General features: G+C 47.3%; 1 protein-coding gene across 1 annotated transcript in view; it reads right to left on the bottom strand.

The window, feature by feature from the left end:
- anapc1 (anaphase promoting complex subunit 1) overlaps positions 1-27,649 on the bottom strand; it is a 309,365-nt gene that overhangs the window by 178,423 nt on the left and 103,293 nt on the right. Inside the window, exons 27-29 of the mRNA XM_038799110.1 lie at positions 22,480-22,598; positions 20,837-21,108; positions 4,548-4,782 (exon numbers count right to left, since the gene is read on the bottom strand). Coding sequence (XP_038655038.1) covers positions 4,548-4,782; positions 20,837-21,108; positions 22,480-22,598 — 626 coding nt within the window. The remainder of the gene's footprint in view (positions 1-4,547; positions 4,783-20,836; positions 21,109-22,479; positions 22,599-27,649) is intronic.

Genomic DNA, 27,649 nt, shown 5'->3' with positions numbered 1-27,649 from the left:
CCTTGGTTTATTTCATCTCTCATCTGGAAGACCTCACCTCAAACACATGTTCTGACTTAGAGGCAAGACTCCTGGCAATCAGTCCAGCTGGCACCACAGGCTTGTCCAGATGACTGGGGAGGGTGTTGGAGAGTACTCTGTCAATAACAGATATGGGCTGCTATAGCAATGCAGAATATTCCAAATTCCCTATTTTTATACCCATTCCCTTTGAAATAAAAGGCCAACATTCCATTTGCTTTCTCTGTTACCTGCTTTTTGTGATCTATGCACAAGGACTCTCAAAGTCCCTCTGCACTTTCTCTATTTAAATAACATGCAGCTCCTTGATGGGAACACAGGGATTAGAAGTAGGCAGCCCTTCGAGCCTGCTCCACCATTCAATCAGATTATGGCTGACCTGTTCCTCGTCTCAAATCCACCTCCCTGCCTGCTCCCCATATCCCTTTAACCTGGTTTTCAAATCTCCTTCTTGAAACCATTTAATGATTCAGACTCCACAAATTCACCGCCCTCTGCGAGAAGTAGTTTCTCCTCATCTCAGTTTTAAATCTACCACCTCTTTTCACAGTAACTTCATTGAAGCCTACTTGTGACAATAATCGATTTTCATTTTCTCAACCTGTATCAACCTGCGAAAATAACGGATTGAAATGGCAGGATTAGGGAACCATAGTGCAGAACCATTAGTGCAGAAGGAGGCCATTCGGCCCATCGAGTCTGCACCGACCCACAGAAGCCCTCACTTCCTCCCTATCCCCGTTACCCAATAACCCCATCTGACATTTTTGGACACTAAGGGCAATTTATCATGGCCAATCCACCTAACCTGCACATCTTTGGACTATGGGAGGAAACCAGAGCACCCGGAGGAAACCCACGCAGACACGAGGAGAAGGTGCAGACAGTGACCCAGCGGGGAATCGAACCTGGGACCCTGGTGCTGTGAAGCCACAGTGCTAGCCACCGTGCTGCCCCATGGATGACCTAGTTCTAGAGTAGTCTCAAGGTCACAATCTGGTGAGCACCATGCACGTTCTGAGGCAGAGGCAGCCAAGGGTGTCAGCAGTCAGCAGATTGCCAGGACTCTGCCAGGACAAGCTGGTTCACAACAAGAGGGAGACATCCCAGACAGGTGGAGGGTTAGCCAGAACTCAAGATTACCACGGATCTTGAGGCAACAGCCATCGAGCTGGTCAGTGAGGCTGTGGACCACTCCTTTGCTGATGGTAGTGGCGTTGAACTAAGTGAGGATCCTGCACTGCAACATCCATCAGACATCCACACTGTGAGTGATGTCTCCTATTTCTCACACTTCTGCTAATGCCCTGATGGCCTCTTCCTTCTTTCACAAGCCGACTCCAGACCCAACAGCAGCACAGAAGAGAAATTGACAGACCCTGAAGTAGCAGAACCATCAGCGTTCACCCACACCCTTCACCAGCACAGAGACTAACACCTCGGTGGGACCTAGTTCAAGAGTAGCCTTGGGGTCACAGTTTGGTGAGCACAGTCTGATCAGTGTGAGGCAGGGACATCGTAGGGTGCTGACATTAGGAGGACAGCTGGAGGTCAGGAATCTACTCATTCTGAGTCAGATGAGTAGCCCCTGCACTCGGCTCCATCTCAGTTGCTGGAGCTTCAAAGGCTGGCTTGGGAACATGGGGAAGGGACGTCTGCTGCATTCCTCAGATTGCAAGGTGCGATGGAGGAGTCTGCATGCCTTCAATCAGAGGTCATCGCGGGGGCATGCCAATGCACCATGATCAAAACTGGCAGGTTGGCAGCTGCCATGGCGACCATGGATCAGCACACAGGTCTAGCACTGCTGCAGGATCTGCACTCCATCGCTGAGGCACGAGCTGGCATCCATCAATGTCAATGAGAGAGGGCTGCAGGCCATCTCGTGCTCGCTCCAGCTGCCCTTTCTCCCCAAGGTGTCAGCCTTGGACCATATCCTGCAGAAGGCGGCATATGCGAGTAACCAATTTCCTTGACAATTGACGTCTTTAGCTGCACTGATTCTTTCTCATCTGCAGGTACGACCAGCACCGTCCACAAGCCCTGGGTCTAGCTAGACACATGCGAACAACAGTTTTCTGTGGAGCTTTCTCTACATGCAGACAAGGCCCTACCGCCCCTTGACCTTGAGGTGTGTGCTCCTGACTTTGCAAAGCCAGGCACCTCCATCACATTCTCCTCTTCTTTTATTCTGCTTTTAAGCCATGAGACAGACAGCGAGATCACCAGACTCCACCTTCCCGATGGTATCCTCATTGCAGTGTCAAAGAGAAAGAGAGAGACACACAAGGGTCAGCATATGTTTCCTGAGGTTAAGTTGTTTGTTTAAAGACTCCAGCTCTGGTTGCGTCTCAAAGCCCGTACACACAGCCGGATAGTCCTGGCCACCACCTGAATGGCCAGTGTTTAGTTCGATTGATGCCTGACCAAAACCCCACCCAACTCTACAACAGCTTCAGCCAATCGACAGCATCATGTGCTCTCAGCTCAGGCATCATCCTAACCTGCACGCCAAGGCTGCACAGTTAGCTTGAACCACAAGCACAGCTGGTCAAAGCCTGAATAACTACAATGCAAGGCATCCAAAGCACCTCCCTCAGTGACTGTTCCAAAACCACTTCTCGCGAGGGGACCCTCTAACATGGTCAGCTGCCCAGTTACTCTGCAGCAATATTAAACTCAGATTACTTTGCAGTCTGCGCCCAAGGAGTTAAAAATTCAGGAGCAATCAGTGGCAACTTCAGGAATTTGTGTTGTTTTGGTCGGCATAATTGCTTCAGAAGCCAGACTCCAAGCATGTCAATGGAGCGGATACTGAACGGCCTCAGTTGCAAGAGAGCGCTCAATCTTGAAATGCTTTTCCGAGTGCACGGCCAACTTCCTCACTGCCCCCAAACCCGGGTGACGTGCTTGTGTACTTCCTTCAGTCTGTGACGCTGTGCCCCACCGCTTGCACACCCCCCCCCCCCAACTCCAGCCTTTCACTGGTCCTATGCCAAACGTGTTCTTAAAACCCGCATAGACAACATCCACCATATCCCCCCCCCTCATTAATCTTCTCTGTTAACGCCTCAAAACATTCGACTAACTTGTATAGAAAAGAACATATAAACATAACCGCGAGAAAATTATAATTATCCAAGGCTGTTTTAAACCATGGCAGTGACAGCCCCACAGAGTTGTTGACATTCTACAGGTGTTGCCCACCAGTCACATTTCCAGGTTGGAGATCTCAATTCTAAGATTTCAACTATAAATTAATGAAAGTAATACAAGTGATTCTTCCACATAAAATGGATTCCTTAGCTAATTCTCGATCTTAATCTCTAACCACCCGACCACGTTGCTCCTCAACTTTCTCAGTTCTCGCGAAAAGTGTTCGAACCATGAGAGACTTTCTGCATAACCTGAATCGCCCTCGGTCTTTGGAGACACGCTAGTTTGTGCAGTTGGTGACTTCCCATCGCTCTGACATCCTTTCTAGAATAGGAAGGCCAAAACTGCATATTCCTTCTTTAAAATAAATTTAGAGTATCCAATTCTTTTTGTAACCAATTAAGGGGCAATTTAGCGTGGCCAATCCACCTAGCCTGCACATCTTTGGGTTGTGGGGGTGAGACCCATGCAACATGGGGAGAATGTGCAAACTCCACTCAGACAGGGACCCGGGGCCAGGATCGAACCTGGGTCCTTCGCAGTGTGAGGCAGCAGTGCTAACCACTGCGCCACCATGACGCCCAAAACTGCATATTCTTAACTGTATATAATTAAGGACACCCCATTATGAAGAACCATGTAACATATTCATTAGATTGACTGAAAATAATCATCAAGAATTTCCATTTCCTCATCACTCGAGCCAAGTGCTCTCCTCAGGTCAACATGTTTCTTCATTCAGAACTATTCTGGCACGCTAGATGAGAATAACTGACTGCAAGGTTCCTTACAGCTGCTGGAAACTGGGGAACGGAAGTCATAATTTTGGGTGGAATTCATAGCCCTAGATTCATCCCCTTTGGGGGCGGCATGGTGGCGCAGTGGTTAGCACTGCTGCCTACTGCGCTGAGGACCCGGGCTCGATCTTGGCTCTGGGTCACTGTCTGTGTGGAGTTTGCACATTCTCCCCGTGCCTGCATCGGTCTCACCCCCTCAACCCAAAGATATGCAGGGTAGGTGGACTGGCCACGCTAAATTGCCCCTTAATTGGAAAATATAATTGGGTACTCTAAAATTTATTTAAAAAAAGATTCATCCCCTTTGCTGAATATGAAAATGAAAATCGCTTATTGTCAGAAGTAGGCTTCAAATGAAGTTACTGTGAAAAGCCCCAAGTCGCCTCAAGTCTTTAACCTAGAGAGACTTCAGCTTAAAATTTAATTCAGGGGATATCACCTCGCACAATGAGTGACCTCTTGCATACCCCCGAAGTGCCACGTTGGGATATGAGCTCAAGCTCCTGCCATGGGCATAACTGACAAAAGCTTATTTCTCTTTAGTGTGTAGGTTCAGAGCTGAAAATGCCTCACCTATTTCAGTCAGAAGTACTTCGGCAATGTGCCGATGGGCAGTTCCTTGGTATACAAGTCCTATGCCCATAACAGCTGCAACCTGCAAGTTGTGGGGCACGTCCAGCTCAGTTGAGGTAGGAGGTAACAGTGCAGGGATATGAATGCTCAGCAAGCGCGTGACCGATATATCCATCGTGCCCAGTTTTGCAGCCGAAATTCCCAGCAGCAATCCAATGCTGGTCATCTCATGGCCCTGTCAGAAAACACAAGAAAAAAAGGTGTTATCTTTGAGTCTTTCTCAGAGACAGCAGAGATACCAGAGGATAGAAAATTGCAAATGTTACATCCTTGCTTAAAAAACAACTACTACAGGTCAGTCAGTTTAAACATAATGGTAAAATAGAACATAGAACATACAGTGCAGAAGGAGGTAATTCAGCCTATTGAGTCTGCACCGACCCACATTAAGCCCTCACTTCCACCCTATCCCCGTAACCCAACAACCCCTCCTAACCTTTTTGGACACTAAAGGGGCAATTTAGCATGGCCAATCCACCTGACCTGCACGTCTTTGGACTATGGGAGGAAACCGGAGCACCCGGAGGAAACCCACGCAGATACGGGGAGAACGTGCAGACTCCGCACAGACAGTGACCCAAGCCAGGAATTGAACTTGGGACCCTGGCGCTGTGAAGCCACAGTGCTATCCACTTGTGCTACCCTGTTGCTTCTGGAACCGTGATTCTGAAAAACGCAAATCACCTGGACAAATGTGGATTAATTAGGGAAAACCTGCATAAATTTTGAAAGGGTCGGTGCAGACTCAATGGGCTGAATGGCATCCTTCTGCACTGTATGTTCTAATCAGGAGCGCCGCGAGGACGGCTCCGCCACCCTCCCGACCCACCTGCGGCACGCGCCCCCGTCTTTGAAAATGCCTGCCCTAAAGGACATTAATGAACCAGATGTTTTTTTTAACGACAATCAACAATGGTTTCATGGTCATCATTAGACTTTTAATTCCAGAATTTTATTGAGTTTAAATTCCATCACCTGCCGTGGTGGAATTCGAACCCAGGTCCCCAGATCATTATCCTGAGTTTCTGGATGACTAGTCCAGCGACAACACCACTATGCCACCGCCTCCTCAATTGAGGTCTTTTGAAGGGAATTAAACAATTATCATAACAGAAAAGGAATTGCAGGACTCTTAAGAAAAGGGTGGGAGTGGGATTAGTTAAGTTGCTTATCCGGAGAGCTAGCTTGGACATTAGGGGCTTCCCTTGGTGCTGTAATCATTCTATGATACTATGTGGTGTTTGTGAGGTAAGCAGTAGAAGCATTTATCAAAGTGACAGTGGAGTCCAGAGGAAAGTGGTTAGAGTGCCTTCTTTATCTTCAACCAGCCATCCCCTTTCATCCCAAAATAAATGCTACACAAGTTGACACCCATTCCCAGGGGAGAAGGTGTAGGGGAGAGCAGTCAACCTGCGACGTAGCCTGCATAATGTGCCGTTTGCAACTGAGTGCAAACCTGTCCACCCGAAACAAAAACCTAGAATGATATCTCATCGGGTCGTAGATTTTAATACGACTAACTCAAAACTCTCACTAAACAAAAGATGCATCGCAAAAATCACTATTCAAAATTCAGCTGCTAACAAAAGAAATCCGGTTAACTTGTGGATTTGTGCAGGATGCTGGAGGAGGATTGAGGAAATGAAAATTTCCACACTGATGTCAAGGAGAATTTTAGGTGGACACTTCAAGGATTCTTCGCAATGGAAAATTCGGCAGCAAAAGTGAAACTCTACCCAACATTTACATTTCCTTCTTCACTTTCAGCACAGTGCCAACAGAATGACAAAAACCTCAATGTGCGCAACCAACGTGCGAGTTCAACTCTTGGTGGTCGCCTGATAACTAAGCTTCTGCTCGTCAGTGCCACATTGCACTGAAAAGCTAGCTCAATGGCCAATCATTCACACTCCTCCAACCTTTTAAAACAATTGTCAGAATTGCAATTATTATAATTGTAAGGAAATAAAAAAGATCACTTATGCAAGGAGCACAGCAAATTCTGCATCGAAAGCACAATTTTCTCACTTCAGTTACGGCTCCCAACCTCGACACTGAAAGCAGATTTTATCTTTCCTTTCCTCATTACTTTTGTTTTTGATAACGGCAATGTATGTTTTTAAAGTGTGAGTGATTCCTTTGAACACTTGCCGTCCCCCAGTTTCAATTATCGATGAAGCATGTCATGGTGCTGTACTGGATGCAGCCAGCACAACAGAAAGCTAGCTCACCCGACACCTTCAGTCAAGAAAACACGGGCCGCATCTGTACAGTGTGTGGTAAAACCGAGAAAAGGTTTTGACAACTTACACTGCTGCTTCCCTTGACTATTTCACAGAGCACTGGGAACGTTGATCTGAAAATACAAAATAGGAGGAGGAGGCCATTTGGCCCATTGGACTTGCTCTGACATTCAATAAGATTATGGTTGATTGGTTTGTGATTCAAGTTCCACATTCCTATCTATCCACCAATTCTCTGCGATTTCTTTGCCTAACAAGAATCTATCGACAAGCACCTAGAGGTTATTCATGAAGGCCCTGCCTTCCCAACCTTGCCCTGAGGTGTTGTGACCCTCGGGTTAAATCACCACCAGTCAGCTCTCCCCCTCAAAGGGGGAAGCAGCCGACGGTCATTTGGGACGATGGCGACTTTACCTTACCTTTACCTTCAGAGTATTCAATGAAACCCCCCACACACACACACTCCCTTCTGAGACAGAGTTTGAAAACCACTCAACCCTTTGAGAAAAATATTCATAGAATCAAAGAATTTATAGTGCAGAAGGAGGCTATTCGGCCCATCGAGTCTGCACCGGCTCTTGGAAAGAGCATCCCACATAAGCCCACGCATCCACCCCACTCCCGGAACCCAGTAACCCCTTTTTGGACACCAAGGGTAATTTATCATGGCCAATCCACTTAACCTGCACGTCTTTGGACTGTGGACTGTGGGAGGAAACCGGAGCACCCGGAGGAAACCCATGCCATCACAGGGAGAACGTGCAGACGCCACACAGACAGTGACCCAAGCAAGGAATTGAACCTGGGACCCTGGAGCTGTGAAGCAACTGTGCTAACCACTGTGCTTCTGTGCTTTTCTCCTCATCTCTGCCCTAAAAGGGCATCGCAAATTTTAAAACGGTGTCCCCTAACTCTGAACTCACCCACAAGAGGAAACATCCTTCCCATCTTGTCAAAACCGTACAATTTCAAGTACTTCAAACAACTCACCCCTCAGTCTTCTAAATTCCAGTAGAAACAAGTCCAATCTGTCCAAACTTTCCACATAAGGCAACCCGCTCATTCCAGGTATCAATCTAGTAAACCTCATCTGAACTGCCTCCAACACATTTACATCCTTCCTTTAATAAGGAGACTAAAACTGCACATTTGAGATGTAGTCTCACTGATGCCCTGCATAACTGAAGCACAATATCCTTACTTTTATGTTCAATTCCTCTCATAATAGAGGATAGCATTCCGTTAGCCTTCTTAATTACTTGCTGTATCCGCAGACTAACATTTAGTGACTCATGCACTGTTCAGATTCCTCTGCATCATTTTCCGTTGCAGTAATACTTTGCCTTTTTATTCTTCCCGCCAAAGTGAACAACTTCATTTTCCCACCTGCCAGATTTCTGTTCAGTCAACCTATCTATATCCATCGGCAACCTCCTTATGTCCTCTCACATCATATTTTCCTACCTGTTGTAGCCATGCTGGCCACGCAAAATGGACACTGAGCCAAACTAAAATGGAAGACAGCAGGGAAAGCCTGTTTAGTGAGAACAGACAGCCTGCTCTCAACTAATTAGCATTTTGCAAGCAGCAAACCAGTTTTCTGGCCAGGTGCAGATCTCCAAGCCAAAGGTGTTAATGGCAAAGCGCTTAACATTCTGATGAGGCAGCCCAGATCCAGGCACACACAATGGCAACATTTCCATCTCAATGTAGCACTTAATTGGTGGAGCAGACAGGATGGCACCAGAGTAACGAATATCGAAACCACCCCCCAACATCGAGGGAAGCCCCGCATTGGAGGATTTCGAAGGTAGCCGTTTGGAAACGTTCCAATCGGTACCGAAAGGTAGAGCCCACCTAGAAGGGGGCAAGGACATTAGAGAGGGGTATAAAAGCAAATTCCCCACAGAGCCCGGTCTGTTAAACTCGTGCTCCGGCTCTGACTGACATCTTGCATCCTGACTCCAGCCGTTGAGCACCAGCCGCCGAAACCGTAAGTTCAACGCTCGCTACGCGATCCAAGCCCACTAGACTCCCAAGTACCAGAACGCTTGCTGAAGGCTGCAGTACCAAACCAGGACGAAGGCCTCGTTCTCTGACCTTGCCTGTTCCTGTTAGATAAGTATTCTGTTCACTTAAAGTTTAGTTATAGCTTAGTCTCTTAGTGTGTGCATGAGTATTTATTATAACTGTATAATAAATATTGATCGTTTGAACTTTACTAATCGGTGTATCGTCTTTATTACTTTGAACTTGACCTTGGAATACTTGTGACGTTGCCTATACGGCAACTGGCGACTCCAGAGCTAAATAATTACATAGAACAGAGCCTAGTAGTGTTAAGCACACGTCGAACTCGGAGGCGTGTTAATACACTCCAATAAACGCGTTTTACAACCACAGTAAAACGTGCAACATTTAGTGGCGACTCCGCCGGGACCCTGTTGTAAGTGGAAACACCACAGTGTCCAGGACCCTGAAATTTGAATTAGAACTCCAAATTGCAGAGAAAGAAAGAGATCACAAGTATTCAAGGTGTTCAAAATAATAAGCGTAATTCGGAAGTGTGTTTAGTGCATGCGTACTAACAGGGCTGTAAGGTAAAACTGAAAGCTTTTTGTTGCGACAAACTTTCGGTAGTTTTGTGATCGGAAAATAGCGTAAGCCGTACCCTTTTCTCGAAACACCACCCCAGCAACCCCCTGTTCCAAATTATACAAAGAGAGTCAGAGAAAATGGCCATGCAGGCAATGGAACGTCTGATGGATCCAGCAAAGTTTGTGGTCGCAGCGACCAGCAGCAGTAGCAGAGTAGGCCAGTGTCCCACGTGGGAGCTGGAACTCCGCAAATATTTGCAGGGAAAGGGATGGCCCCTTTGGAAAGAGTTTTGTGCAAATGAGGAGACAGGTCCCGGAAGTATAGGTCATACTTGGTGGGAGAACCTCTCTCAAATACACAAAAAGAATCTAGGTAAAGCACGCAAGCCGATGGCGATTGTGTCCTGTTTGGCACAGTTGCGAGGCGCAGAGGAGGTCATCAGGACGCTCCGGACAGATTTAGAAGAGAGGAATAGGATGAGTAAGGTCGATGTCAGGGACATCGAGAAAGGAAACCTGGAATTAAAAGGGAAGTTGGCAGAGAAGGATAGAGAGGTGGATGATGCCAAGAGGGCTCACCAGTCTTGTCTAGCTCATCTGAACAGTTCCCAGACCCAGTATGAGAAAGCCTATCAGGACGTGCAACGTGCCGTTCTGATAAGACAGGAATCGGAAAAGCAGGTGGAGGCATTGCAGAGGCAATGTTCTGATCTCAAAGCAGCTTTGAGAGCACTCCATGCTGCAACGACCGAACAAAGACAAAGCACAGTTGACCACGCGAAATGCAGGAAACAGATTGCGGAACTGCAATCTCTGCTTTCGGTGCAGAATGGCTTCCAAAGCACCTTTGGAGCACAGTTAGATGGAGAAAACGCCCCAGATTGGCAGGAATTAAGTGAGACAGCGCAGCGTTATGTTCAGGGAACATGTGCGCCCGCAGCTCAGCAGAAACGACAGGCACCCCAACCCCCCACAGCTCAGACCATAACCGCACCCATGAATCCCGTAACCACGCAGAAAAAAGCCGAATCAGAAGGCGCCCCAGACATAACTTACACCACCCCTTTAACAGTAACCCAGCTAAGGGACGCTTGTGAAAAGATCACTCCGTTCCTCCCCACCGCAGACCCCCACCAGTTTTTCGCTAAAGTAAAACAGCAGGCTACCATGTACGGCCTGGATGAGAGAGAGCAGGTTAAGCTCACCGTGCTGAGTTTAGACCAGAGTGTAGTAGCAGCCCTCCCCGACCCACAGAACGTGGCAGGAGGCAGCCTAGAGGAGATGCACACCGCCATTTTAGATGCCATCGGGTACAATAGAGGTGACCCCGTAGAAGGATTGAATAAGTGCAGGCAGAAAAGATCCGAACACCCCACAGCATTCGCAGGAAGGCTGTGGATTCATTTCAGCGCAGTTTTCGGACAGTTAGATAGAGCGCATTTAACCCGCGAAAACATGGTTAAGTGGACGCGCACAATTATCTCACACGCAACAGAAGCAGGACAGAGCGCTTGCAATAGCTATGACCCCTCAGAAGAGGCCCATAACGAAAAATGGGTCCTGAAAAGATTGTCCCGCGCTTGGGAGCAATCGCTTCAGGGAAAAGGAAAAGTTAGATCCCCAGAAGAGGCTCAGGCTGCTGCAGATATCCAAGCAGTCAGAGAGCACCAGAAGCCCGCATGGGTAAATGAAGGCAAGAGCAGCCCACAACAGAAAGGACAGGAATGCTATAACTGTGGACAGTTAGGGCATTGGGCAAAAGAGTGTAATGCACCCCAGCGATCTCAGAGAGGCCAGCAGACAGGCACTCTGAACCGCAACAAAGCAAAACCCATCCACAATGTAGCAGTACAGTCAGGACCCACCAATGTGGACGAGACGAACTGACGGTGTTCGGGCTCCCCCACTTGGGTCTGTGACACACTATGGGACTCATCAGGGAGGCCCGTAGTCACGGCGAAAGTCAAAGGGAAGCCCATAGAGTTACTGTGGGACACAGGAGGATCCCGCACCACCATTAACTCCACAACCACGGCACACTCAGACACGTGGCCGACCACCTCCACCATCACACTTAGCGGGTTCACCGGACACTCGCAGCAGGGGCACATTACAGCACCCATAGCAATTCAGCTAGGGAACATTAGCACAAGGCACCCCGTAGTTTTAGTAAATCTTCCCAGGACAGCAGAACACATCCTGGGGATAGATTTTATGAACACACACAGCTTGTCGTTCGACCCAGTGAACCAGTGTGTCTGGCGAATGGCTAGATCAGACAGAGCCCCAGCCACCCTCACAGTAGGAGACTACGCTAATCGGATTAGCGCAGTGGGAGAGTACTCATTCGACCTGACTACACTCCACACCGACCGACAAATTAAGGCCCTACTAAACAAACACAGGACAGCATTTGCAAGTCACCGTCATGACTGTGGCAGAATGACTGGACAAGCTCATGTTACCGGACAGGACCCCCGACCGCAAAAGCAATATAGATTTCCCCTCGAGGCAGAGGTGGAAATAGAAAAGGTTATAGGTAGCTTGTTGGACCAAGGTGTACTGAGAACGGTAGCCTCCACCAACAATGCCCCTATTTGGCCAGTGAGGAAGCCCGATGGATCATGGCGTCTGACCATCGATTATCGGGAACTCAACAAAGTAACCCCCGCAGTAGCCCCAACGGTAGCTACTAGTCCCGAGACCATGCTCAAGCAGGGTCTCAACGCCAAGTACTTCACGGTATTGGATATCAGTAACGGATTCTGGTCCATACCATTGGCAAAAGCGTGCCAATACAAATTCGCATTCACTTTTAAAACTCAGCAGTACACGTGGACATGCCTCCCACAAGGATTCCACAATTCACCCTCCATTTTCCACCGACAGCTGGCAAGTGGATTAGAAAAATTTTCCCGACCCGAATGTCTGGTACAGTATGTAGACGACCTACTACTGCAGACAGACACAAAGGCAGAGCACATTTCGCTTCTGGCCGAACTCCTGGAACTCTTGACTGAAATTGGCTGTAAAGTTAACCCGAAAAAGGCCCAAATATTGGAAAGTAAAGTGATGTATTTGGGATCAGTCATCACGCACGGCAAACGCGAGATCGAATTCAAAAGAATTGATTCGATTGTCAAATTGCCCCTTCCCCAGAATGTTTCAGCCCTCCGGTCGTTTTTAGGACTGGTTGGCTATTGTCGGAACCACATCGACGGATTTGCGACAAAAGCCGCCCCACTTTCAGACCTCCTTAAGAAAGGAGCCCCCTGGGAATGGCTTCCGCAGCATACAGGCGCTGTGGAAGAGTTAAAACGAGCCCTTAGCGCAGCACCCGCGCTGCTAGTCCCAGACCCACTTTCCCCTTTCGCAATTGAGGTAGCGAGCACCGATCTGACCCTCTCGGCCGTGTTGCTTCAGGAACGGCACGAGCAGCTAAGACCAGTGGCTTATGCCTCCCGACTGTTAGACCCGGTAGAACAAGGATTTTCAGCCTGTGAGAGGCACCTCCTTGCTGTCTTCTGGGCAGTACAGTATTTTTCATACATAACCGGACTAAACCCCATCACCATTCTAACCGAACATACACCCACACAGCTACTACTAGACGGTCGACTGAAGGACGGTTCAGTTAGCCAGATTAGGGCAGCTAGGTGGACCCTACTTTTACAAGGACGGGACATTACTGTAAAACGGACACGCACACACACATACTTAGCAGACAACCTCCAATACCCCGGACAGCCCCATGACTGTGAAATTGTAGCTCCCCTGCATAACACAGGACCCTTTTTAGCAAAAACACCCCCCAGGAAGATAGGGAACCCAAAACAAAGCCCCCAGCCCACAGACACGTGTGGACCCTTGAGGATTTATGTAGACGGTTCCTCCACAGTTTTAAATGGTGAGCGTATCACAGGATGCGGCATCTATGTAGAGGACGCGCAGGGGCGCGCTCTCGAAGAGATAGCTCTGAAGTTACCAGGTCACTTAGGCGCGCAGGCAGCAGAGCTAGCAGCCATAGCGTATATAGTGGACCACCCCGATTCTTTCCCCAGCCCAGCAGACATATATTCAGACAGCTTATATGTCTGCAATAGCCTAACAGATTTTCTGCCCCTGTGGAGGACACGAGGTTTTGTATCCGCAGACGGAAAACCCCTTCCATCAGCCCCCTTACTCCAGCATATCCTAGAGAAAGCGAAGGACAGGACCTTCGGCATAATAAAAGTTCGCAGCCACCATAGGTCATCACCCCCTGGGAATGTAAAAGCCGACGCATTGGCTAAGGCAGGTTCCAGGAGAGGACACTTATGGACCCCCCCAGCTAGCGCACCAGCTAGCGCCCCTGTGAGCGCAGTACAAGTCTCACAAACAGAGGTTAAAGATCTCGTAGCAGCACAGAAACAGGACGGAGACCTCAGGGAGGTTTTCAAGGGAAATTTTGTGCCTGCGTACGAGCACTTTAAACACACACTGACCACACATGAGGGTGTGATCATTAAGGACCAACTTTATGTGGTCCCACAGCAGGACAGGAATCAGATGATTGCCTTGTTCCATGACGGACACGGGCATCAGGGAATTGATGCAACAACGAGGCACCTCAGGCAACTCTGTTGGTGGCCTAATCTCAGGACTGATGTCACACACTACATTGAGAATTGCCTGATTTGTGCTCAGAATAACCCGGAGAGGTATTCTAAGAAAGCACAACTTCGGCATACTCGCCCAGTTAACGGCCCTTGGACAAACCTCCAGATCGATTTTATAGGTCCATTGCCCCCTTGTAGGAATGGCTATAAATACGTTCTGGTGGTCATCGACACCTTTACCAAATGGGTAGAGGCATTTCCCTCACGAACAAACACAGCTAAGACAGCTGCAAAGATCCTGACCCACCACATCTTCACGAGATGGGGTTTACCCCGAAGTATCGATTCGGACCAGGGATCTCACTTTACAGGACGGGTCATGAGGAACGTCCTGACAATATTCGGTATAAAGCAAAACTTTCATATTGCGTATCATCCACAGTCCAGGGGGATTGTGGAGCGCATGAATCGGTCCCTAAAAACGACCCTCAGGAAAATGGTTCAAGAGAATAATTCCACATGGGATTCAGTGCTCCCCTTTGCACTTATGTTCATAAGGAACACTGTCTCCACATCTACAGGATACACACCACATACACTCATGACCGGACGCCCTATGAAAGGTACAGAATTCCTTTTAGGACTGGACATGACAAGCCCCGAAGTGACGGCCCTCACACATGAAAAGGCAGTTAAAGATCTAGTTGAGACTGTGAGGTCTGCACAGCTCGCAGCCGCAGTCCAGCTAGGGAAACGCCGACAGCAACGTACTGCCTGTTTCAATAAGACCGTCCACACCACAGAATTCCAGGTTGGGCAACAGGTAATGTTATCTGTTTATAACCCCAGCAGTTTTTTGGCTCCAAAATATTCCGGTCCCTACTCAATTTCGGACAAAATTAGCCCCTCCGTTTACAGGATCAAATATCCTAATGGGAAGACCGCGTGGTTCCATATAAACCAGTTAAAGGCATATGGAACACAGGCCAACCATGCTCACCATGTCCTGCTGGATGCAGCAGAACACTTCACCCCGCCCACCAGAGACACTTTTCCACCATCCCCCTCACAGACCAGTTCATCCACGGACTCGCCCACGACTCCGCCCACAGACCACAACAGACCACGCCCCGACACGCCCACAAGCTGCCACAGCAGAGACAGCAGGACTGACACTGACTCTGAAGACAGCGACAGCACATAGCCATACAGCCCACACTGCACCAACTACGACCCCAACTCCAGTGACCCCATGGAAGTCACCTACCTTAAAAACCCAGAACCACCACCCGACCCCGACTACCCCGACAACACACTCGACACTACACAATGGCACAGGGACAATTCCTACAGACTTGTCCGCAATGATGAACGTGACCCCCGGTCACACAATTCCAAAGTTTCATGCCTGATCCACACAAGGGTGTGGGATCCGGGAGAGCAGGACGACACGGTGTCTGACTCCCGACACGGCAACCCCTTTGTGACCCTGTTCACAGAGGCAGAATCAAAGTGAGGTGTCCAGATGATGTAAAAAAGGAATCGTTTGAGGGAAACGATGTCCTTTCTGATGGAACCTGCACGTATGTTTGTCTTCGTTTTTTGTTTGTTTGTTTTCCGTAAAGTAAATGGTTCAGCTGGAGGATGGACATCTTCTTTTCAGCTGAAAAGATTGTGACCACCTCACATACACGTTAGTTTGTCTGCCGAAACTTTTGAGAACTTCGGTTTGATTGGAGATCTTTTCCAAAGTTGTAAGGCCACACGCCAAATAGCTTGTCCGCAGATATCTCTGAGAACTTCAGTGATGTCCTCAGTTGGAGCATCTTGGCTCCCTTGGTTTTTTTTAGGTGCCCCTCTATTCGGCGAAATAGAGGCTGCAAGTCATGGTCAACACATTCGTACCCGTTTCTTTCCAGGTTACTCAGGCAGTGGACAAACGGCACTGAGGACCCGCCCTGTCTGAGAACCAACCCTTGGTCAGCCAAGCTCGGGTATGGCACAGCACGCCCTACCCGGGGATCCCATCCAACTCGTACCCGTCGCGGCCCATACGCAACTCATTCGGATGTTTGTTTCCAAGTTTGTTTTCATTCTACGTTAGGTAGCCCTTCGGCCACCATCCCACATGCTATTTACATCCGGGAACATTCGGATGGTAAATCAGCAAAGCCTGCGAGACGGCTCGCAGAAGGAAGGATTGTTAGGTGTATGCTGGTCTTTAAATTCGCTTTTTGAAAAAAAAAAATGAGGGGAGTCACAGGGTGTGACTTAGCCAGTCATTTTAAAGGGTCAATTGGGTTTTGAAAGACAGATGCACTAACAAGTAAAGGTCTTAAACTGTGTATTGACAGATACTGTGCTTGATCCCAAAGGTTTCAAAGGACGAGACAGAGGTCGAAGCCAGGATTGTCAATACCGGAGGAAGAAGGAAGAGAAAGAAGAAGAACAGCAAAATGATGGAAGCCCACTTATTACTGTTTAATGTCATATGTATATGTGTGGAAACAAGACACGTTTCCCCCACAACCCCCACCGTAAATGTTTCAATTACAGCAAACCCCCAGTGCTCAGCTCTGATCAGCGAGGTTCAGACCTGGTGTACTAAATTCATGACGTGGTACTCCATGTCCTATATAATCGAATCACTGTTGGTGATCGCGATCCTCATCATACTAGTGCAGACCCTCAGGTTGAGGAAATGGAAGAGAAGAGCCTCTCGTTCCAACACCTCACCCATCTATAGAGTTCAATCCCCCATCTTCGGATTCCACCAAACCCCTCAACCCCTCACTGATTACAACACTCTGTAAATAAAAGGTTCAGCCATGTATTATATTGTTCCATACTCGACTGCCGAGTTGGGAAGTGTGATGTTGTGGTGTGAATGGTTAAGATTTTAGAGTGATGAAATGTTAAGTTAAGGTTAAGGTTAATAGTGATAGGTAGAGGTTCCCAGTTGTAGTAATGCATGTCCCTTTGACATAGGGCCAAGTAGAGATGTTAGTTAAAAAAAATTTTCTTCTTCCCATAGTTTAAGATAGAGTAGAACAGGAACTGGCAAGAGGTCAGAACACAAGGAAGGCAAAGTACATAGGTGATCCTTCACAATAGTATGATTGTGAGGATCACAAGGAGGGAATGTAGCCATGCTGGCCACGCAAAATGGACACTGAGCCAAACTAAAATGGAAGACAGCAGGGAAAGCCTGTTTAGTGAGAACAGACAGCCTGCTCTCAACTAATTAGCATTTTGCAAGCAGCAAACCAGTTTTCTGGCCAGGTGCAGATCTCCAAGCCAAAGGTGTTAATGGCAAAGCGCTTAACATTCTGATGAGGCAGCCCAGATCCAGGCACACACAATGGCAACATTTCCATCTCAATGTAGCACTTAATTGGTGGAGCAGACAGGATGGCACCAGAGTAACGAATATCGAAACCACCCCCCAACATCGAGGGAAGCCCCGCATTGGAGGATTTCGAAGGTAGCCGTTTGGAAACGTTCCAATCGGTACCGAAAGGTAGAGCCCGCCTAGAAGGGGGCAAGGACATTAGAGAGGGGTATAAAAGCAAATTCCCCACAGAGCCCGGTCTGTTAAACTCGTGCTCCGGCTCTGACTGACATCTTGCATCCTGACTCCAGCCGTTGAGCACCAGCCGCCGAAACCGTAAGTTCAACGCTCGCTACGCGATCCAAGCCCACTAGACTCCCAAGTACCAGAACGCTTGCTGAAGGCTGCAGTACCAAACCAGGACGAAGGCCTCGTTCTCTGACCTTGCCTGTTCCTGTTAGATAAGTATTCTGTTCACTTAAAGTTTAGTTATAGCTTAGTCTCTTAGTGTGTGCATGAGTATTTATTATAACTGTATAATAAATATTGATCGTTTGAACTTTACTAATCGGTGTATCGTCTTTATTACTTTGAACTTGACCTTGGAATACTTGTGACGTTGCCTATACGGCAACTGGCGACTCCAGAGCTAAATAATTACATAGAACAGAGCCTAGTAGTGTTAAGCACACGTCGAACTCGGAGGCGTGTTAATACACTCCAATAAACGCGTTTTACAACCACAGTAAAACGTGCAACACTGTCTTTTGTGTCATCTGCTAATTTATCGACCATACCTTCACTCCCCTCATCTGAAATAAATTGTAAAAAGCGGAGGCCCCAGCACAGACCTCCGCGAGACTCAACCCGTCACACTCTGCCAGTCACAAAAAGATCAATTTATGTATTCCCTTTGTTTCCTTCCAGCCAGCCAGCCAATCTTCCATCCATGCTAATATGTTACCCCCTACACTATGAGCTTTTATCTTCCGCAATAACCTTTGATGTGGCATTTTGTCAGGCGCCTTCTGGGAATCCAAGTACAGTACGTCTACAGGTTCCCCTTTACCCACAGCACATATTGCTCTTTCAAAGAACACTATTAAATTGGTTAAACATGATTCCCCTTTCATAAAACCACGCGAACACCTCCTGATTACCGTGGGCTTTTCTAAGCGCCCAGCGAATAACCTCCTTAATGATCGATTCTACCCATGATTCTCCTGGATCCACTAATTAGCAGTACCAATAGCTACTTAGGCCAATAATATAAATGGACGATACACTGCAGCGATACATGGTTCAACATTAAAACAACACTTAGTATTTTTTTTAAAGTTATCTGGAGGGAGGAGCCTCAAAAGTACTTTTTTATTTTGCAGCATTTTCCGGTAAAATAATGTTTTTTAGGGGAAAATTAATTCCGGTTCTTAAACCAACAAATGTGTTGAGATTCTGTCTGAACTGGTCTGTATATATATTATGACCATAGTCTCACTCGGGAGGTAGGGGACGAGTAATATGCCCAAGGGTGTGATTACTCCCCAATTATTTCTTTGAAACTCTTTTTGGGACATCCCAAGGTCGTAAAAAGCCCTGCAATACAAATATAAATCTGCCTTTTATTTCTTACGTTGAATTGCTATTGGCATTTGGACAAACTTCAAGTGAACAAACTGTCTGCAACACTCTGTTAAAATAAACACTGTGTTAGTGAAAAGCCACAATACTGTCACATGCTTAGATCAGGCTATGCATGGAGTGCTGTGCCCAGTTTGATCACCGAGACACCAGTGAAACATTCAGGCTACAGGGACAGCGCAGACAACAGCCATGGGGGGGGGGGGGGGGGGGGGGGGGGGGGGCAAGGACAACCCAATTGGGTTCATCCTGAGCATCAAACCGTTAACTAATTTGGAAAGTCAAGAGAAATGGGAGCTATTTCCTTTGGAAAGGAGGCGACTGAAAGAGATGCTTTCAGGCTTAGAAAATACTTTAAACATTGTAGATAAGGTAGTTCTGAAGCACTGCTTCATTATAAGAAAAGATCAGGAGACAATAAAGTCAATGGGAAAAATTACTGAGCGGTCAGTTTAGGACAGATAATAGGAGGATCGTCCTCTAGCAAAGAAATGATTAACACTTCAGAACAGGCACTGGAGTGAAGGAATGGAAGCGCAAATCAGAGACACCTGCAGCAATCAAATTAAGAAACTCTTGCGCTCTGGAATGTCAAATAGCATCTGAACGTGCATTGCGACAAAATCAATAGAGGGAAATTATGTCAACAGTAATAAACATGCTACTTTTAAAAAATACTACGTCATCTCAGCCTTTATTTTATTTCCTCCTCCACCGTCCTGTTCCATGCCAATTTTTCTCCTTTCCTCTAATGAAGGTTCTGGGCCTTGCTGTGATATGGGTTCGTTAATGAAATGAAAATCGCTTATTGTCACAAGTAGGCTTCAAATGAAGTTACTGTGAAAAGCCCCTAGTCACCACATTCCGGCGCCTGTTCGGCGAGGCTGTTACGAGAACGGTTACGGGAGCTGCATTTAGGCTGCAGTTATCTCCATTCAAGTGATCATCAATCGTGCATGAAGTGACTATAATTCTGCCTTGTCCTAAAGATTGGTCTCAGCAGGCTAACTGATCATGACAGCTGGGCCTCGGCCCGCCCTTATCTGTGATCGTCCAAGCAAATTAGCAGGTGGAAATCAGAAATCATAGAAGTTACAGTGCAGAAGGAGGCCATTCGGCCCATCGAGTCTGCACCGGCTCTTGGAAAGAGCTCTCTGCCTAAACCCACACCTCCACCCTGTCCCCATTACGCAGTAACCCCACCCAACATTAAGGGCAATTTTGGACACTAAGGGCAATTTAGCTTGGCCAATCCACCTAACCTGCACATCTTTGGACTGTGGGAGGAAACCGGAGCACCCGGAGGAAACCCACACACATATGTGGCGAACTTACAGACTCCGCACAGACAGTGACCCAAGCCGGGAATCGAACCTGGGACCCTGGAGCTATGAAACAATCGTGCTAACCACTATGCTACTGTGCTGACCAGGAAGCAGGATGCTTAGCTGACTTTGCATGCCCCATAGTCCACAAGCTCAGAGTAAACCCGCTAGGATCATTAGAAACCAGGGGCTGGTTTCACAGACCTCTGTTGCATTTTGTCCTGACCAATATTAGTCAGGCAAGACTCCTCATAAAATTCTAGTCAGAGAAAAGCGGCAGCCAAATATCTGCTGTTTTAAAGAGAGAGTAAAAGTATTGGAAATCATGAGTGGACAGGAAACACAATGCCCCAACTGGCATTTAAATCCTTGAAGTACCAATGATGAGGTTGGTTTAACTAGTGCACCAGACAATCCTCTTCCGCCAAACTTGACTCTTACCAACACAGGAATTGTCACAAACGGGTAACATTTTCAGCATCCTCAATGCCTACCTTGCTGAGGTAGTCATGAATGCTCATCGTGGTCAGTTTGCTCAAGTGCCCGTTGAGCCCCAGCGCCATCAGCAAGCCAGCGTACTCGTTGGTCAGCTCAGTGTTTTTCTGTCTGTTGTACACAATCCAGGCGGAGTCTATCTGAGAGGCCGGGGCTACCTTTAATCCAGCAGCCACCCCATTGTGGAAGCTGGCCCAACTGGCCATGTTGGGCGGCACATCAATGTTGCCGCTGTTCAGGTCAACGGTCGTGTTTCGAGGAGGAGCTCGTCCTAATAATCAGAGAGGACAACGCACAAAACCAATTAGCACAGAAAATAATGGATAATTTCACGTCAACAGTTCATAGAACAACTCTTCAAGTGAAACAAGAATAATTACATGGACCCAGCTACTTCACGTCAGGTAGGTTCAAAGACCAACATTTATGTAGCAGTGGCCATATCTTCAAAACCTCGACATCTTGCATTTATATATACCTTTGACACGGTAAGAATTTCCAATGTATTTCACAGTACTTTTGAAGTTTAGTCACTGCTGTTATGTAATATTCAGAGTCTGAAGTAAGAGGACAGTGAGAGCATATAACCACTTTGGTTTTTAAAAATTCTTTCACGGGATGAAGGCACCGTTAGCTAGGCCTTTACCCATCACTAATTATTTTAGAATGTAGTGGTGAGCTGCCATCTGACGTACAAATATATGACTTAGGAGGAATAGGCCACTCTGCCCCTGAAGCCTGCTCTGCCCCCCTTCGCTGTTAACCATGAATCTATTTGCTCTATCTTAGAAATACTCGAAGACTCTGCTTCCGCTGCCTTTTGAGCAAGAAAAATAATTCTCCTCATAGAATTTGCAATGCAGAAGGAGGCCATACAGCCTATCGAGTCTGCACCGGCTCTTGGAAAGAGCACCCTATCTCAGCCTACACCCTATCCCCATAGCCCCACTCAACCTTTTGTTTGGACACTGTGCTAACCACTGTGTTACCCCTATAGAATTTACAGTGCAGAAGGAAGCCATTCAGCCCATCAAGTCTGCACCAGCCATTAGAAAGAGAACGTAACCTAAGCCCACACCTCCACCCTATTCCCGTAACCCCATCTAACCTTTTTTGGACACTAAGGGCAATTTAGCACAGCCAATCCACCGAACCTGGATTGTCACAAGTAGGCTTACATTAACACTGCAATGAAATTACTGTGAAAAGCCCCTAGTTGCCACATTCCGGCGCCTGTTCGGGTACACAGAGGGCGAATTCAGAATCAGTCCTGTATCAGTCATCATGATTCATCTAAAACAAGGTGGCAATATCTGATAGTTGACAGAATGAAGGCAGTGTTGTGCTGTGGGCTGACACGCAGTAAGGAACGAGTTGTGACTGTTCAAAAGATTTGTATAGAAAGCACCTATAAGGAGCAACAATGGCTTAGTATCAGTATGACTGCACATCCAAAACCCCATGTAACCCAGGTGTAAGAACAGCGTGGCAACCTCTTTTTGTTTCACTCGGGTGGTTTTCCAAACAGCGACCTGCTACAATATGTGAAACCAGCTGATTTCCAGGAAAGACTGCAAGGCAAACACCACAACAACAATTTGAACAACACTGTACTTAACAGGTTTGGAGGAGAAATACGCACCTGTCAGGTTTAATTTTGGGATAGGAAGTGGCTCAGTTGGAACCGGATGATAAGAGAACAGAGTAAACATCCCTCTTCCTGGAGGCAGTGCCATGGTTCGTTGGCACAGTTGAAGTAACCTGTCCCAAGAATAAAACATGTATTATTGAGTAATCGACATTTGAAAATAAAGTACAAGGTGTAACAGTGTATTGGTCCCGATTGGTGGCACGATGGCCCAGTGGTTAGAACAAAGAAAAGTACAGCACAGGAACAGGCCCTTTAGCCCTCCAAGCCTGTGCCGATCATGATGCCTAAAAACAAAAGCTTCTGCCCTTACTCGGTCTGTATCCCTCTATTTCCTCCCTATTCATGTACCCATCCAGATGCCCCTTAAATGTTGCTAATGTGCCTGCTTCCACCACATCCTCTGGCAGCGCATTCCAGGCACCCACCACTCCGCGTGAAAAATGTACCCCGCACATCTCCCTTAAACTTTCCCCCTCTCACCTTGAACCTGTGCCCACTTGTAATTGACACTTCCACCCTGAGAAAAGTCTCTGACTCCCCACCCTCTCTCTGCCTCCCATAATTTTGTAGACCTCTATCAGTCCTCCCCTCAGCCTCAGTTTTTCCAGTGAAAACAATGCTAGTTTATTCAACCTCTCCTCTTAGCCAACACCCTCGAGAGCAACATCCTGGGTGAAACTTCTTTGCAATCTCTCCAAAGTTTCCAGGTCCTTCTGATAATGTGCTGACTAGAACTGCAGGCAATACTCCAAATGCGGCCTAACCAAGGTTTTATACAGCTGCAACATGATTTCCCAACTCCTGTACTCAATGCCCCGGCTGATGAAGGCAAACATGTCATATGCCTTCTTAATCATCTTGGCCACCTGTGTTGCTACTTTTAGGGAACTATGGACCTGCGCTCCTAGATCCCTCTGTATGTTCATGTTCCTAAGGGTTCTGCCATTTTCAGTATAATTCATATCTATATTTGATCCTCCAAAACGCATTACCTTGCATTTGTCCGGATTAAACTCCATCTGCCACCTCTGTGCCCAAGTCTCCAATCTATCTATATCCTATCGTATCTTCTGACAATCCTCGGCACTATCTGCAACTCCATCAATCTTTGTGTCATCTGCAAACTTACTAATCAGACCACCCACATTTTCTTCCAGATCATTTATATACTCCAAACAACAGAGGTCTCAGCACTGATCCCTGCGGAACACCACTAGCTACAGATCTCCATTCTGAAAAACACCCCTCCACCGCTACTGTCTTCTATAGCGAAGCCAGTTCTGTATCCATCTAGCCAGCCCACCCCAAATCCCATGTGATTTTAGTTTTTGCATCAGTTTGCCATGTGGGACCTTGTCAAAAGCTTTACTAAAGTCTATATAAACTACATCCACAGCCCTTTCCGCATCAATTTTCTTTGTCACCTCTTCAAAAAACTCAATCAAGTTGGTGAGACACGACCTTCCCTGTACAAAACATGCTGTCTGTCACTAATTAGTCCATTTTCATCCAAATGTGCATATATCCTGTCCCTCAGTATCTTTTCCAAAAGCTTCTCCACCACTGATGTCAGGCTCCCCAGCCTATAATTTGCTAGATTACCCCTGCTTTCTTTCTTAAAACAAGGCAACAACATTGGCTATTCTCCAGTCCTCTGGGACCTCGCCTGGGGTCAAAGAGGTGTGAAGGTATCTGTTGAGGCCCCAGCTATTTCTCCCCTTGCCATCCGGCCCTGGGGACTTGTCTACCATAATGCAATTTTGGATACTCAATACTTCACCCTTTGATGTATTGACGTTCTCAAGAGCGTTCACACACCTTTCCTTGACCTCAACACCCGTCATGTCCTTCTCCCTTGTGAATACCGACACAAATTACTCATTAAGGATTTAACCCAATTCCTGTGGTTCTACGCACAACTTCCTTCCACTGTCCTCGAGTGGGCCTACCGTTTCTCTTGCTATCCTCTTGCTCCTAATATATGCATGAAAAGCCTTGGGATACTCCTTGACCATGTTAGCTAAAGACATTTCAGGGCCCCCTTTTAGCTCTCCTAATTCCACGTTTAAGTTCCTTCTTACTTTTACTCAAGGTGTTTGTCAGTTTTTAGATGCCTAGACCTGTCGTATGCTCCTTTTTTCCTTTTGACTCAGCTTACAATTTCCCTCGTGATTCATGGTTCACAAATGCTGCCATTTCTAGCCTACATTTTTGCATGCCTGTCCTGCGCTTCAATCAACAGACCTTTATACGCCACCCACATGTCAGATGCGGATCTGCCCTCAAATAGCCACTCCCAATCCACATTCCCCAGTTCCTGTCTAATTTGGATGTAATTGGCCCTCAGCCAATTAAGTATCCTAACCCTCACCATTCTTGGTCTTATCCATGACTATCTGAAATCCTATGGAATTATGGGCGCTAAACACAAAATGCTCTCCCACTGAAACATCAATCCCCTGGCATGGCTCATGCCCCAATACCAAGTCTAGGTTGGCCCCCTCCCTGGTTGGATGGTCAATACACTGTATCAAAAAGCCCCCTGGACATATCTAACAAATTGCTCTCCATCCGAGCCCCTGGCTGTAAGGGATTCCCAGTCAATATGAGGGAAGTTAAAGTCACCCATCATAACTCGCCTCCTTTTTTCACACCTTTTCAGTATCTGACTACGCAACTTCTCCTCTGTCGCCTGTGGGCTGTTGGGAGATCTATAGTACACTCCCAACATTGTGATTTCACCCTTCTTATTCATGAGCTCCACCCGTAATGCCTCAGTAAAAGATCCCTCCAATGTGTCCTCCCTCAATACAGCTGTGACCTGCTCCCTAATCAGCAACGCAGCTCTCCCACCTCTTTTGTTTCCCCTTCTGTCCCGTCTAAAACAACAATATGACGGAATGTTAAACTGCCAATCCTGTCCCTCCTTTAACCATGTCTCTGTAATTGCAATTACATCATAATTCCATGCCATAATCCAGGCTCTCAATTTATCTGTTCTACCTGTCATACTTCTTGCATTGAAGCAAACACACTCCAGACCTACAGACCTGCTGAGCCCTGCGGCTTCCCTCTGCCTGCTCTTACTCTGCGCTATGTTTAGCTCAGTCTCACATTTTTCCCCAGTCTCTGCAGTTACTGACCTGCTGCTCCAGGACACCCCCCCCCCCCCCAGCGCCGCCACACAAGTTTAAACCCTCCTGAACAGCACTAGCAAACCTCCCGCCCAGGATATTGGTGCCCCTCCAATTCAGGTGCAACATGTCCTTCTTGTACAGATCCCATCTTCCCCACAAGACATCTCAGTGATCCATATATGTAAAGTCCTCCCTCCTACACCAGTTCTTTAGCCATGTGACCAACTGTACTATCTCCCTGTTCCAAGCCTCACTAGCACGTGGCAGGGGAGTAATCCTGAGATTACTACCTTAGGGGTCCTGGTTTTTAGTTCCCGAGCCAACTCCCTGAATGTCTTGGCACTGCTGCCTCACAGCACCAAGGACCCGGGTTCAACTCCGGCCTTGGCTGTGGAGTTTCCAGTGTTTGCGTGGGTGCTCCGGTTTCCTCCCACAGTCCAAAGATGCGAGTTTTAAACCAGCATTAAACAGAGTTGACTCAGGCTCGACTTGCAGCTGCAGCTTGTTAATTAGTTAATTGTATTAAGCCAGTTTGCAGAGGCTAGAGTCAGACAGTATAACGACAAGTCATCTCACAGTGCTGATGTTGGGTGCATTAGAGTGCTACATTGAGAGTTTGGTGACTGAGGAAGTCAGGTGAGGAGTGTTATGGCCAGGGTTTAGAGAACCCCAAAGTGTATCATGGAATTCAGCTGGCCCACAACTGTTAATAGGTTGTGGTTATGGGGAACACACGGGCCTGCTTTACATACAAAAAGTATGTTTAAACAAAATCCATGATTATTTCTGAAACTAGTTAACACTTTATAAACCCACAGTAAACATCTTAACAACTATCAACACCAATCATCCCCACAGATACAATATTCCTTAAGTAACCCTCAATCTGTCCTTGCAACATCCATAAGACAAAAGACCCTTTATAACAGAGATCAGGTTTAAATTCTCTACTGAGAGCAGTTATCACTTTTTTAAGCAGTTATCACTTTGAAATCACCCAAATGACCTGGAGACTGTCTTTAGATTGCAGAGAGATAGCTGTACAGCGGCTTGCAGCTACCCAGCTCTCAAAACGAAACTAAAACACATGCTGTAGCAGACAACTCAAAGCGAAAGTAAAAGCAGACGACAGACAGCCCAGCTCCACCCACACTCTGACATCACTGATAAACACCCATTTCTTAAAGGTACTCTCACATGGAGTAAGGTGCTCCTTTCATCTCATTTCCTACATTTCCTCAAAGAGCGTGAAGGGAGCCGGGAGTTTACAGAGAGTGCAGCTGACTGGGAGCAGAGCCGGAGGGCAGAGTTCCAGTTGGTTCACAGGGCAGCTATATTCTGTAAGGCAAGAGTTGTTTGTTTGTTTTTGTTTTTTTGGGAGAGCAAGCTATCTTTGTAACATTTAGCAGAATCACCAATTTTAGCAGGTTCACTTGAGGGAGTAGCAGCAGTTTTATATATATATATATTTTTAGGGGCCTAACAGGGGTTTAATCTTTTTTCCCTTTTAAATCTCTTTGGGTATTCAGACCAGAGGGGATGGAAGTGAGGGCAGTTGCATGCTCCTCCTGTAGGATGTGGGTGGTGAAGGACACCACTGGTGTCCCCGCTGACTATACCTGTGGGAAGTGCACCTAACTCCAACTCCTCAGAGACCGCATCAGGGAACTGGAGCTGGAGGATCTTCGGATCATCCGGGAGGCACAGGACGTGATAGAGGAGTTACAGGGAGGTAGCCACATCCAAGGTGCAGGACAGGAGTAGCTGGGTTACAGTTAGAAAAGGAAAAGGAACGGGCAGACAGTGCAGGGATCCACCGTGGCCGTTCCCCTTCAAAACAAGTATACCGTTCTGGATGCTGTTCGAGGGGGGGGGGGATGACCGACGGGGGAAGGCCCGAGTGGCCAGGTCTCTTGCGCTGACTCTGGCTCTGGGGCTCAAAGTCAGGCCAGGTCTCAGATGTCTCGGTGGGAGAGCATTTTGGTGACAGTGACCACAACTCCTTGACCTTTACCATAGTCATG

Source organism: Scyliorhinus canicula, chromosome 6 (genome assembly GCF_902713615.1).
Source record: "Scyliorhinus canicula chromosome 6, sScyCan1.1, whole genome shotgun sequence".
Lineage (NCBI taxonomy): Eukaryota > Metazoa > Chordata > Chondrichthyes > Carcharhiniformes > Scyliorhinidae > Scyliorhinus > Scyliorhinus canicula.
Note: the sequence above shows the minus strand (reverse complement) of the source record. Positions and strands in the feature narration are given on the sequence as shown.